General features: G+C 34.9%; 1 protein-coding gene across 1 annotated transcript in view; it reads right to left on the reverse strand.

Annotated features, from left to right (window-relative positions):
• Positions 1–15,004, reverse strand: part of KCNH5 (potassium voltage-gated channel subfamily H member 5) — a gene marked incomplete at both ends in the record, with an annotated part of 359,387 nt that overhangs the window by 304,707 nt on the left and 39,676 nt on the right. The window contains 2 exons of the mRNA XM_081228128.1: positions 1,673–1,801; positions 6,120–6,226. Of these exons, the coding sequence (XP_081084254.1) occupies positions 1,673–1,801; positions 6,120–6,226 (236 nt within the window). The remainder of the gene's footprint in view (positions 1–1,672; positions 1,802–6,119; positions 6,227–15,004) is intronic.

Consider the following 15,004-nt stretch of genomic DNA (forward strand, 5'->3'; position numbering starts at 1 on the left):
ATTGCTCTTCTTTGTCTAGTTTTCTAAGGTGGAAGCTTAGGTTATTAATTTTATAACTTTCTTCATTCAAATATATGCATTTAATGACATACGTTTTCCTCTAAGCACTGCTTTTGCTGCATCTCAGAAATTTGATATGTTATATTTTAATTTTCATTTAGTTCAAGATATTTTTCTAATTTATCTTAAGGTTTCTTCTTTAACCCATGGGCTATTTAGAAATGTGTTAATTTCCAAATATTTGGGGGGTTTCTAGTTGTCTTTCTCTCATTGATTTCTAGTTTAACTCCATTGTGATCTAACAACATACCTTGCAAGATTTCTATCCTTTTAAATTTGTCAAAGTATGTTTTATGGCCGGAATATGATCTATCTAGTGAATGTTCCATGTAAGTTTGAGAAGAATATGTATTCTACTGCTATTGGATGGAGCATCTTGAATTTTAAAATGAAGGAGCATTAAACCTAAACACCATTAAAAGACTATTCTATTTTAAAATAGTATTTAAATTTATCCTAAACTTCCTAGACACTGGCTCTAAGAGTAAAGGCAGAGAAACAGGTAGTACATGTCAAAAAGTGAATATTCGATCTTCCAGGAGATTATTTAACACACACATTTTCAGAAATAGTCACAAATGAATTTCTCTCATACTTTAAATGCTCTGCCCATCATAAAATATTCCTCTTGCAATTTGTTGCTAACCAGAAACTAAGCATATGTATATACACACACACACTTACATAATATACATATGAATTCATATGCAGGGAATAAACCTAATGCAATTTTTCTATGACTATGATTACAGTTGAAAAGATTAAAACTTCTGTGCCAGTTTTTTTAAAGAGGTAAGAAAAGGCAATGTTTGCTAAATGTAAAGAAAACATTCATTTTCAATCCCCTAAGATATTATTAAAAATAACATTTCATAAAATCTTCTGAGGGTATTTGAAATTCTGCATTTATATGACACCAGTTTCTAATTTAAACATAATTGGAGAGAACAAAATGAGAGTAAATTACATATAAAAGGGGGTAAAAGCACATGCCACTGACTAATGTTTTCTATAGCAGCCTCTCTGAATATTATAGTCAATAAGACTCCAATCAGAATGTTTGCATTTTGCCAGCCGCTTTCTGAATGACAAAATTGTTCTTTACATAATTAAACAACATCTACCCAAGAGAGTCTACAAAAACCAAATAAGTAAAGGGAGAAAAGTAACCTGGAAAAGTCAACTAATCAAGCTCTAATCAATGTAACAAAATTCAACTAATCAACTGTGTTCTAATAGGACATCACCCAAACAATCCCACAAGCTTTGTTTCTAAAGCTAAGTATGATAGAAGGTGTTGAAACTCCCATTATATTGATTCAAAATTAATAATGCTCTATGAAATCTCTTCCTTATATCTCATCTCAATTCCTCTTATAATTTAACTTATAATTTAAGTTAACCAATGAATATTTCAATGTTCTACTTCCATTCAAACAATATGATTGAATAAAATGATTCTGGACAATTACTAGAATGAATAAAGCAAAAGAATGGCCACACAGTAAAATTTTGTTTTCAAGTTCAACCAATGGATGCTGTTAAAATAATAATAATAATATATTTAAATGACAGGCTAATCCTTAAGTATGGTGATTCTTTTGAAAATTACCTTTTGTTGAATCATCCTCTATTGGCTGTTTGAACAATGTAATGTCCTTGAAAGTGCATAGGAACAAAACCACCTTTTCATGTTCATTTCTTATGGGTGCAATTTGCATATAAAACCAAACAGGGGTTCCTGTAAAAGAGAGAAAGGACAACAGAGCGTGACATAACCACCACGATGAAATCATCTCCCGCTTTCCTTCCTCCTTCAGCTGCCAACTTCTATGCCAGGAATCAGCACCAAAACAATAGTATTTTAATTGCTGAAAAGAATCAAAACACCTTTCATTTTATATCAACTACCAGTTGCTCAAAAATTAATGAACATATTTTTCAACCCAAAATATCAAAATTTGAAAGTAAAGCATGGGGTGTCATTTCACAATGCAGTGGAATAAAGGCAGTCTTGCTATTTAAGCAATGCCAGCATCACCTTTAGATCTGGGTCCCTACACCACTGCTGCTCTCACCACCTCCCTTCCATAGTCTCACCAAGTGTGAGCATTCCTCCTTGTCACTTTGAGAAGTTTTTCCAGTCGACTTCAACATCAATACCTGATGCTCTGATAAGTATTCCTCTTTGAGAAACTTTTGAAATGTTGCTTCTATCTCAAGACTCTCTCATCAGTCAGACAGACTTATAACTCTGTGGCTCTGACCACATCCCCACATCAGAGAGATACGATGTCAGCAACAGTAGAAGCCTGATGTACACAGAGCTATACCTGAAGCCTTTAAGGCAGTGTTAAAGAAAAAAAAAATGTCCCCAGGCCTTGAAAGTCTCAGGCATCTTCATGAGACACTGCTTCCAACCTCCCTCGCTCAAAGTATGAGGCTGGTCTCTGTCACCATGTTCTTCAAACAGTGGCTCCTACAGACTCCAGAGGACACAGAGTTTCAAAGCATTCAAGGCTTAGGATTTGGACAAATTAGAAACTGGCAATGGGTCAAATAATAAATATCTGAAGACACAAGAAATGCCTTCAAAGGAGTAATTACCCATTAAATGATAAAACACTGAGGGAATGTTCCATCAGAATCAAAAAGACACATTTTCCATGATAGTCTTTCCAAGCCACAGGCAGTAAAGCCTCTCCAAATATTCATTCTTAAAGACATAAAGTCTTCTGTCAGTTTGGGATTTGGGGAGTGAAATGTGCAGCTGTTAATAATCTCTAGGTGAGAGTTGATAGCCTGTTAGTGACTTCCAATGAAAACCAATAAGAAGCACCTCCACACCTGTGGCCAAAAATTGTCAGGTAATGATATCACCACAAAGGGGAATTTGCCATTTACCCAAGAATGGGCGACTTAACTACTGGGTGCTAGAAGTCAGGGAATTCGAGAGAGGAGATTTCTATAAATATTCATTTCAGACAACCAGGTCCTTTGCAACCCCAGGGGGCCTACAGAGGACATGGCCTTTTCCAAAATGATTACAGGATGAGACAGGGACCTCAAAAACAATCACACCATCTCCCAGAAAGGCTTGTTCTTTGTTTTCTGCTTCTTATTTTACACAGTGTGTCCAGGAACTGTGAGTGATGTACAGAGTTTGACAAATCACCAGGCCCAGACGCTAGCAGATACATGGCCTATGGCTGTTCCAACACAGTGAGCTTGAGGCAGCAAGGTTATAAACAGAGAGAAAGGGGTATTAAAAACAAGTCGTTTTCCAAGGTCTGCTAGAAATCTGAACAGAAAGAGATGATGTTACAGTTCATACCGTCCTATGAAAACAGCAACTTTTCAAATTTTGGGATTTAGTCAGAGCTGTTTTAAAAATTGTTTTCAGGTATCACGGTATACTATTTTCAGGTTTAGTCACAGTCTCTGACTTCTCCAAGTAGGCTGAGTTTTTGCTGAGTGATTGGTGAAATATCCATATTCTGGATTTGGGGTTCAAGGAGACAGGAAGTCTGGGAGGGTTAGGTAGAGAGGCCTGTAGCTGCTGGAAACTCGAGGCAGTGCCCTGGCGTTGATTATTTGGAGTTGCCCTAGATATCACAGTTCTGCCTTTGTGTAAACAGAAAGATCCATTTTCAGTCATCATCCCAGAGCCACTGCTTCTTTCTCAACAGTAGAAGCAGCCCACTGTTAATCGGAGCAATGGACCTAAAGAATAGAGGCTGCAAACTGAAATGTCGATCGTGACACATATTAAATCAGAGACCTCAATCTCCCTGTCTGCAAATGGTGTTTAGCTAATTATTTAATGGAAGTGTTGGGAGGACTTGGCATTCAGGCATTCCCAAAACAGTTCTCTACAGGCATGTGAATTTTTCTAACATTAAAAAATGTCAGAAGAACACACTTTTTTCAGTTGTTATTCAAAAGTCTTTAGCTATTTACAAGATTTTTTAAAGCTGCTTTTAAGTATAGTAGAACTGCCTTATAATGCATGGATAATATCTATTCTTCATATTAAAGAAAAAAAACTCAATGCAGATACTTTCCAGAAGGGACAGGAGTTTTAATCTATAGTGCTATGGACCATAACTCCTACTGGCTCTAAGCAGACAGCTACATGTTTATAGATACTGTATAGATCTGAAAAGAACCAGACAGGCCTGAACAAAGGTCAGACAATTATTACAAGCTATTAAAATAAAGCAAACTATCCAAACCACCTTGGAAGGAAACTTTTGGAAATGTAATATTAAAGCTATTGTTAACATGATTTAAAGGATCTAAACAAAACAAAATTTCCACAAAGGTATTTTTGAGAAAATCAGAAACTATGGACTTGGCTTTGAAGCTTTAAAATCAGAAAAAGATTCATTTATTCTGTTTAAATCCCAGGGTTAAATGACCCTAGTAATACGGAATATTCTTAAATTACTTGCTAAACTCAAGGTACATATTGAAGTCATTCGAGGGATAACAACCCTATATGAAAATGACAGGGGGCATTCCCTGGTGGACAAGTGGTTAGGACTCTGCACTTCCAAGGCAGGGGGCACAGGATTGATCCCTGGTTGGGGAACTAAGATCCCACAAGACTCGTGGTACAGAAAAAAAAAAAAAAAAAAAAAATGAAAGGGAGTTTTGGCATATGGGTCTACTACAGCTTATCAGTATGTATTTGGACCTAGTGAAAAAAAAAACCAGAAAGCACCTAGAGACTGGCTTTTCTATTGTAGAAGACAGAGCTGATCATTCAGAATGGATTGTTTTCTAGTTGGTAAGCCAATGGACATTTGGCTATGATGTCAAAGAGAAATACATTTTCAGCCTTGATTCTAAAATGAAAGATAAGATGATAGGACGTTCCTTAAATAAAACCACTGAAGACCGGTGCTCCCATAACCAGGTGATACTGGTAATGGAACTTCACTACTACTGTGAAGCAATGTCTATGGTTGTTATTATCCCTATGATGGTCTATTAATAAAAAGAGAAACCTAAATGTAATTCTAAATATTCCATAGAGAACAAATGTTTAAGGTACAATGGAGAGGATAAATTATGCTCCACAAAACCCAACCAGCACTAAACACAGTACAAGCGCTTCCTGTTGAAGCTAGAATGCTTCCTGAACTGGGGAAGAATTTAGTAACCATCAATTTCCACTAAAGATAATAATTGGCTTTGTTATCATTTAACATTAACACTAAATAAGTTGACTCATCTTATGCAGTGACTATTCTTTTTTAAAAAAAAAACTGTTTGGAAATGCAGCAAAAAAGAAATAAAGTAAGTGACAATTCAAAGAAAACAAATTAGAAAGGAGACTTGGTTGATGAGTGTACTAGTTGGTTTTTTGTTTGGTTGGTTTTTTCCTCCAAACTTCAATGGAGAGTCTCATCAGACTCTCCCATAATTGCCTAAGACCCATATCATGAGGTCTTATGTGATTATATAACAGACAATTGACCACCCACAAATCCCATCATGGAGAACAGCAAACAACAATCAACACAAAGTTACCAGATGTGAGTGGCCCATCCTGAAAGTAATGACTACTTCCACTCAAAAGTCTAGCACAAAAACAGTCTGAGTCTAGCAAACAGCCATACTGGTAAAGATTCACCTCAGGTAGATACCATATACTCACGTCATCTACATATGTGTAGAAAGGTAATCACACATACCCATTGACACCAATCAACTTTCCCTTTAACTGTAAGAAGAAATGAATGAATTTCTGTCATTTTTAGTTGCTGTCACAACTATAGGATCTTTACCATGAGTATTAATCACAGAACATTTTGCCACCTGACACAAAAAAAATCACATTCAAAATGCATTATATTTTTCTTTCAGTCCTCAAAAGGTTGCTTTTTGTAAGTATTATTTATTAATTTTGCTATCTAATTTTTACAAGTACCTCCTGCCAAGAGAAGCAATAAAAGTTTTATATTCTCTCTACACTATAGCTTAACTACCACTTACCAAGACGTAATATTAATAAAGAGTTGACACACCTTATTGGTAATATAGATACCTACTGTTTTTCTTGTACAAAAGAACTTCAAAGCAGTTTGACTCGTAGTTGTCAAAAGTCTGCCTGACTTTCTCAATGGTTTTCTTGTCAGTCAATTCTCCATACATAAAACTGGAAAAAACACCAAACAATCCATTTCAGTTTTGTGTTCCTTTTCAAATGCTAACATAAAATCATATATTTGTCTTTTTTTAATTAAGTATTCGGATTTAGTTACAAAATATAATGTTGCTCCCACAAAATGAACTGAAATATTTAAACCATGTTTTAACCATGACTGCTAAACTTCCTGCTAAAATCTAGCTTTAGAAGTTATTTTGAACATACAGAGAAAGAGAGAGAGAAGCAGTCTTCACTTTACACAAGTCCAATATGCAGCAATTTTAGTTACTATGCTTTAGTTAAATAATACCAGTTTCCCAATAACACAGTTCAAATTTTGGTTTTCATAGTATACTAACTGAATGATAGCATGAAGTATAAACTTTGTTGCTAGCTCATCAGTCTACAAGTCACTAGTAAATAGCAAGTACACATTACAATCAGTGACAAATCACACCACTTCTTTTAAAGCCTGTCAGTATTACTGTGCTACTACTACCCAGTTCATGCACAGAAAGAAGTGTGTAGTTGTGTTGTCTCCTTGTCTCTCAGTGGTAAACTAATATGACATTTTACAAAAATGGATAAACAAAAGCAGGAATTCACCATCAAAGATTAAAGTCTACCAAAGAAATGTAAAGTGACAATGCTGGAAGTGAAATACAGATTAAACATAAATGAAGTTATTTCTTCTATAGGAATAGTGGGAATGTTGACACTGCTGTCATTTGAGAGGCTCTATATATGCAGGCAGAGGAACCTAATGAGGACAAACTTATCAACATAAATCAGGAAAGGGCCTGTTACAAGAAAGACCAAGGTTTTCCAGAGGAAGTCATACCAGTAAAAAAATCTTCGTATTAAAGGAGCCCTTGGAGGTAATTCACGATACTGAAAGTGGAATTCAAACTTAAAACGAGTATGACTGTTTGCTAAGAGATAAAAAAAAAAAAATGCTCTCTTCATATCATAAAATATATTATGAGAATGTAAGAATTGTTCAAATGACTTGTGATAGCTTTTTACAAAGAAATGAAACACTTTCAATGTTTCTAATGTTATATAGATCACTAAATACTCTAATGTACAAAATAAATATTAGTTTGACTATTATTTTCATTTCCCTGCACTTATAACCAACAGTAAGAGATTTTTTAATGCTTTAACACTGTTAGCGGTCACAGAACAATCATAATTTTTCAATTGAGTATTAATATCCTATTACATGGTTTCAGCTTGCATGGTCTTTTTTACACTCCCATACTACAATGAAATGTGAAGACTGTATTACACATAGACTGCATTGGCATTCTCACTATTTATGAGGATTTTTCTGAAATATGTACAAGTAGAGCCAATGGAGGGAAAATAAAGAAGAGAAACTGAAGGAGACATATGCTATTACTACAGCACATACAAAACATAGATTAAAGAGTGAATTTCCACATACCACAAACATTTCCTAACATTTTAAATTATCTATTTTTTCTATGAGAAACTCACCAATAGTCTGAGAATTTACAAAACAGAACTCAGTCAAGAACTACAAGCTTATAAAACCCTATTCCTGATGCTTTCCCAATCATCAGTTGTGCATCTGGTTTCAGATACCTAGTTCTACTAGTTGCTATAATTGTCCAGACCATTTCTTCCACCAGGAAAAAATGTGTGGCACTTGACTAAGTTTTTGAAGGCTCAAGTATATCTTTGTTATTGCTTTTCTTCGAGTTTTCAATAAAGTAGCTTATCAGCCAGAGGTAAATCCAAGTGTGGCGGGGCCTGAAGCTTATACAATTTTAGGGGCCGTCTTTAAGGAAAGGAATGCAAAATTATAAAACAAAATTAGGTACAGAGGCTTGAAAGATATGCACTCAAGTAAAGGCCCCTGAAGGTTAAGATTCTTTATCCTCATGGGAAATCTGTTCCTGAATGTCTCAATCTAGAAAGTTTACAACATGAAAAGCATAGTTTGTTAGCAAGAGCCAGCAAAACTAGCAGCATTCAACCATGAAACTATATCACAACTAAAAATTACAGAGTAACCTGCGGTATTAAAAAATAAGTAAATAAAAATTCAAAAATTCCAAAAAATTACAGAGTAATGACCCATCTTATGTTAACACTAACCTAAGCAACTAGAATTCTAAAAACTAAGAAAGTAGATGAGGCAAACCAAAGGTTGTCCAATCTGCATTTTCAATACAATACTTTTCTCTTTTATAAAAAAGGAATTTTTAATTGTCATTATAATAGTAAAATAAACAAGAGAATATCAGAATAGGATGACAGACTCTAACTCCATAATCCTATAGCCAGACTAACACATGAAGCTTCAGAGGGCATTGAAAAGCCACTGTTCCTGTCAAAATCTGAGTTTCAGCTCATGCGAGTTTTATGAAAATCTCCTGAGGGCATTATAATTAAATTAGAATTCCTCAGTTAAAGTGCACAAAGTCACCCTCTTTTCCTCCCCACAAATAAAACACTATTTAATACTGTTAATATTTTTTACAGACAAGTAAACTTTTTTATTGACTGTTATTTTTAACCTAAAGACACTAATAAAGAGAAAACAGTAAAAATACAAAAAAAAATAATAATAAGGGTAATTAAACTAAATAAATGTTTGTGGTCTTAAAGAAAAGAGAAAGTATTTACTCCTATTACTAAATGTCAGAGTCAATAGTTCAGTAAACCAAAACACAATATTCATAATTGGCCAACAGAAAAATATAAAAAAGAAATCATCTATAATATAACAAGCAACTAGGATAAAAATGGTAAAAAATTAACTCGAATAGGATTAAAAATGTTACAACTCCAATTTAAAAAGAAGAAACTGTCTTAGAAATTGATGTAATAATACCACTTAAGAAGAAATACAACACAAGTCTGATTCAGCTAAAATGCTGAAGAGAAGGTGAAAACAAGCAATTTCTCAAATAAACTCTGAAAATTCTATAACCCATTCTTTAGCCCTCCCAATGCTAAAATAGACTGTCCTAAGAAAATAGGATCATTTTAAGAAAAAAATCCCAGCTTATTATACTCTGAATAATTTTTCAAAAATAGGTTTTATTTCTTACGCAGTTTCACTCATCTTTTTATTTTAAGTTTTAAAACTACGTATTTCCAGAGACAGAACACATATTTGAAGTGGTAAAATGCAGCAGTTACATAACAAAAGATATTTCAAAATGACCTGAAAGAATGTCTGAAATGTATTATCCAACCTTCCAAAGCAAGTGTTCTGGAGATTAATTCAAACTTTGAAAGTGTTTCCACCCAAAGGTGTCCAAACCAAAATGACTAAATCAATGCTTCTGCATATTTTATGTGTATGGCACATTTGCTTACTTGCTCAGCATTTTTTATGTGTAAATGTTGAATTTCTTTACCGAGGTTTCCTGCAGCCTGATGGCAGATGGCTGAAGCTCAATGCAGTCTTTGAATGGTTAATGGAATTTGAAGGAAACCAAGATTTAGAAATGATAATCATCAGACTTTAGAAACTATATATCTATATAATAATCTTAAATACTTTTTATGTCTCTTATTGAATATCCTCCAGGAATATATAATGGGAATACTAAAAAATTACAGAACTTCCAATTTCTCTCTTAGATAGCCAAGCTCCCCTTCAGTAATAATAAATGACTTCTACAACTGCACTGTTCTTATTGGAAGGAAAATAAAATTAGATGCACAGAAGCAATCTATCCCTGCTATAATATGGAGCAGCCACAATATAACAGAGGACCACTGCACTTAGAGGACCACTTACAATCTGTAAGGCTCATGGCCAAGTCGTATAACTTCTTAGTTCCCTCATCAGTAAAATGATGGTAATGTTAATATAGCTCAGAGGGTGAGGATTAAAAGGATAATGCACATGAAGTTGCAAATTATAATGTGCTGTACAATGACTTATTACTGGAATGCTTCTTATGGGTGGGGTTAGAAGCCCCTCCAGCCCAACCCTACTCCTTTGCTCCTCTACAATTCTAGGGCAAGGGTTGGGCCATGGCTGCTAATGGGCAGGGTCCCTGTGTCTTAAAGGGATACACACATCATTTTGTGTGTCTTCTTTCTTTGTGAGCCCATGACATTGAGGCATAAATTCACCCAGGGCCTGCTGCTGGATAATCTGGTCACTTACCTTGCCACACAACTAACTTGTGGGAAGACTTGATCTTGGGAGTAAGGGAGATTTCCTGAGGCCTGGCTTGGGCCATATCCAGCTTGCCTGAGCATTTGGCAGTATATCCCACCCTAGGAAACTTCTAAGACTAGGTGGTTTGGTTTATAGCAAGATTTACTTATTTTTGGATCCCTTGTTTTGCCATCAAAATCTCACAAACCAGCCTCGTTATAACACCTGACAGTAAGTATGGCTATAATGTTGACAGACATCCAAAGGAGAAAGGAATCTTACAAACTGAAAAAATATATAATCTAATCATGAGTGCTGCCAATCTATCTTAATCTGCTAATGGTCAACAATGTTCCTGGACTAATAAGCACACAAACATTCAGTCAACACTGAATGTTTCAACACTTTCGCTCATTGTGAAGCAGAGCCCTCAGCCAAATGGAACCAGACTGACTGACATCCATCATGTGTAATTTTCTCTTGTTGACTGAGGTAACCCTGCGTTAATAAAACTACCTGTGAAAATACATCCAATAAAGTGGCTCTTAACATCTCTGCTTCATCGTCTAATTTGATAGTTTGGTTAAGAATTATTAACGGGCCTTCCAAAAAAAAAAAAAAACTGTATTTGAAAGCATCTATCTACTCCAATCTTCCCTACCTATCTGACTGCTCTTCTCACCCCTTTATCTTAAAAAACAAAAATAAATAAATGAAAAATAAATTTAAAAAGAAGTAGAACAGGTTTTTAAAAGGTTCAGGTTAGTCAAGGGTAAAATGCTAAAGTGGTTTCTACCTGACCTATGACAGTATGTCTCGAATGTCAGGGCTTTCTAAGGGTCCTGAGATAAGATCAGATGTTTTTAAATGCCATTCCCCCAATATCTACATACAATTTCCTTCAAACACGCAATACATTTTGTGTTCTTCAATAAAGAGCAACAGTCCAAAAGCTTGGAAATGAAATTATTGAAGAGTAAAATGAATATTTGAACTTCCTAGGAATCCAGAAATTTCATTAAAATATTTTTTGAAATTTTAGCTAAAATAAAAATGAGACAGTACATGGCACACATCGGATTTTTTAAATAGAAATTTAGCTACTATTATAAAGCGCAAGGATATAGGAAAACCCTTGCTCATGGCTGCTGAGAGTACAAACAGAGGGCCATTCTGGACAACAATCTGACAGCAGTTAATCTACAATTTCTGCATATATTCTACTATCCAGCAATCCTATTTCTGGGCATAGAGACAGACAACTTCTCCCATGGGAACACAAGAAGTTGTGTATGAGGATGTTTACCTCCAACTTGTTGGAATAACAAAGTGTCAAAAGTTGGAGTTCAAGACTAGTAAAGTGGATAAAGAAAATGAAGGCTGTGAGGACACTGGAACACTATAAAACAGTCAGACATGATGAAATAGATTATGACATAGCAGCATTAAAAAATATCAAAAACATAATGGTGAGTGAAGAGAGTAAGAAACTGTATATCTTACTGCACGGTATGAATTATGTAGGCCTTAAAAACAAACACACACAAAGCAACATCATTTCAAGAATACACGTATTTATTAAACACATGGAAGATGGATTAGAAAGACATACAATGAACACACTAAAATGAATAACTATGGAAGATGAAGGGGAATGGAATGAAGGGGAAAATAAATAAAAGAAAAGAAGATAAAACAAAATAAAACAAATAAAAGGAAATTAAAATAAAATAAATAGACTGTGCCCAGAGAGATCCAAATGATAATACTGGGACAAACTGAGGAGTATGTTTAATTTGATTCTATGCACCTGGTCTAATGGGAGAAGGACTGGGAAAGACAAAGAAGGAAAAAAATAAGAAAACAGAATAAATATACAAATGTATAAATAATGTATAATAATATGTAATGTATAAATAATCTTAGCCTCTTGATATTGTAAAATGACAAATTAATATTTGTCATTTTCCATAAAACTCACATTTGAATATTTTAAAAATAGGACATGTAATCTTTATGCAGTTACCACTTTAATCCTATCAATGTTAATCCATCTAGTGCAAGTTGTATACAAAGATGACTCTTTTTCAGCACATAAAGTATTCACATTTTTTCCTCACAAAGTGATACTCACTGATTTGTAGTTTCTTATTCTGTTATGTTTGTCTAAAACTTGTCATTATTAAAATCAGTAAAATTCTTTGATTTGTTTATAAGGCTACCCTCAGTATCAAATTATTTATCTCCATATTCAACTGGAATTCAGTGATTCCAAAACTGTATAACATTAGCTTTAACACTGTATTTCTAAATGTGTATAAAAGTTTCTTTCCTCCCTCTGTTTCCTTGTGTATCATATTCAAAGGCTTTTATAGATTTATACAGGAAATGGAAAACAACTATATGTTAAAAAAAATTGGAATCATGATGCAGATATTGTTTTGAAATCTTTTTTGTTTATTTGGCTGGTTGGTTGATTTTTTTACTTAGTAATACGTTGTTAGCTTCTTTCAGTGTCATTATTCTTCCAACATATGATGTAGGAAGTTAGGGCTTTGCCATAATATTTTTTAATAAATATACTACCAGACGTTTTTATTATTTCCAGGTCTTCATTCTTCTAAAAAGTGCTTCAATGAAAGTAAAATGGGTGTAGTTTAATTTTTAAACGGAATGTAGAAGTTTGAAAGGGGCGCGCACTAAAATAAACTATGCCTTAAGAAAACCTGATAGGATTCAAACACTTGCTCATATATCAGATGCTAGTCTTCATTGCTCTGTGAGAGCATTCAATTGCTTGCAAGTTTTAGATTAGCAGAACACAATGGGCATTTGGTGCAATCAAGTAATAATTGTGTTAAGAATACTGTTATGTTTAACTAGTGATTACCAGTGGGGAGAGGGAAGAGGGGAGGGGTAAGATAAGGGTAGGGGATTAAGAGGTACAAACTACGATTTATAAATAAGCTACAAGGATATACTGTACAGTACAAGAAATATAGCCAATATTTTACAATAACTTTAAATGGAGTATAATTTATAAAAATTTTGAATCACTGTTATACACCTGAAATTAATATAATCTTGTAAATTAACTATGTCTCAAGAAAAAAATTTTTAAAGAATATTGGTATTCGTAGAGAATGGACTTGACACAGGGAGGGGGAAGGGTAAGCTGCGACGAAGTGAGAGAGTAGCATTGACATATATACACTACCAAATGTAAAACAGGTAGCTAGTGGGAAGCAGCCGCATAGCACAGGGAGATCAGCTCGGTGCTTTGTGACCATCTAGAGGGGTGGGATAGGGAGGGTGGGAGGGAGACTCAAGAGGGAGGGGATATGGGGATATATGTATACATATAGCTGATTCATTTTGTTATAAAGCAGAAACTAACACAACATTGTAAAGCAATTATACTCCACTAAAGATGTTAAAAAAATAAAAGAATACTGGTATTTTGAAAATACTATCTCTAACAAAAGTGAAGAAGAACTGGGGGGAGATTTGCATACATCTTCCCACAGTGAAAAAGTGTAACATAATCCAAATCTCTCTGCTTTCTTACCCACCTCAAATACCATAACACTTGGGATAAAATACAATAAATAAAAACATGTTATACAGAAGTCTGTGAGACCTAGGTTAGGGTTTATTGCAAAACAAACCAACCAATTCAACAATACTGACACAAAACACTGAGCTGTGTCCTGTAGTGCATACAAAAGTGAACAAGATGGAATCCTTACCTTCAAGGCATGTATAATCTGGCACTGGTGGTAGGAGGGAAAGCAATGCTTTAAGGGGAGAGAATATACAGTTACAACATGCCAGCATTTTTTAATGAACTTTTATAGGAAAAACTGCACATGCCAAAGAAAACAGGCTGGGGTATAGGGGCAGATACATGGGAAGCAAGAAGAGATGTGAGCATGACTTTACAATATATCCAGATATGAAGAGCAATACATCTCAAAATGACAACAAGAGCAATAGCGATGAAAACCCCAGGGATAAGAAAAACTAGTTTAGGGCCATATGATGGTGCCAAATGATGAACTATAGGGAATCGAAGGAGGAAAAGTCATGAGCACCTTCAGGTAGAAGATGGCAACTTGAAACAAGCCTGGCATGATGATGGTGGGAGGTCAGGAAATAGGTATGGGAGCATCTACATTTCCTGGAATTCTCTATAGAACCTGTTCCACAGGTTAGGTCTACCATAAAATTAACCTTTTCCTAACCTAAACCCTGCCCAGACATAAGGGAGCAGAAATGCTCAATACAAACCTTGGCCTCCCAGAATTTAGAACACACACCTCAGTGACAGTGCTAGGCCAAGAGCTAATATCCATCCAGCAGATAAAAAGGCACAAGAGACATCCGTGCTACCAAAGAGAGTTTCTCAACGAGGGGCCACAGTTTTTCATCATTCCCACCTACCAATTTCAGGCCTGGAAGTGAAGGCTGAATATGAGAACAACTTTAGTAGAGAGAAAATGAGGATTGCTGGGAGAGGATAAGTGAAGAAAGAGGATGTTTGAACAGATAATTTCTCAGTGCTGGCTAAGCATCAGGATCATCAGAGCTGCTGGTTAAAAGTACTGATTTCTGCCCCCACCTACCCACCTGGG

This window comes from Mesoplodon bidens (genome assembly GCF_964165515.1).
Source record: "Mesoplodon bidens genome assembly, chromosome: 3".
NCBI lineage: Eukaryota > Metazoa > Chordata > Mammalia > Artiodactyla > Ziphiidae > Mesoplodon > Mesoplodon bidens.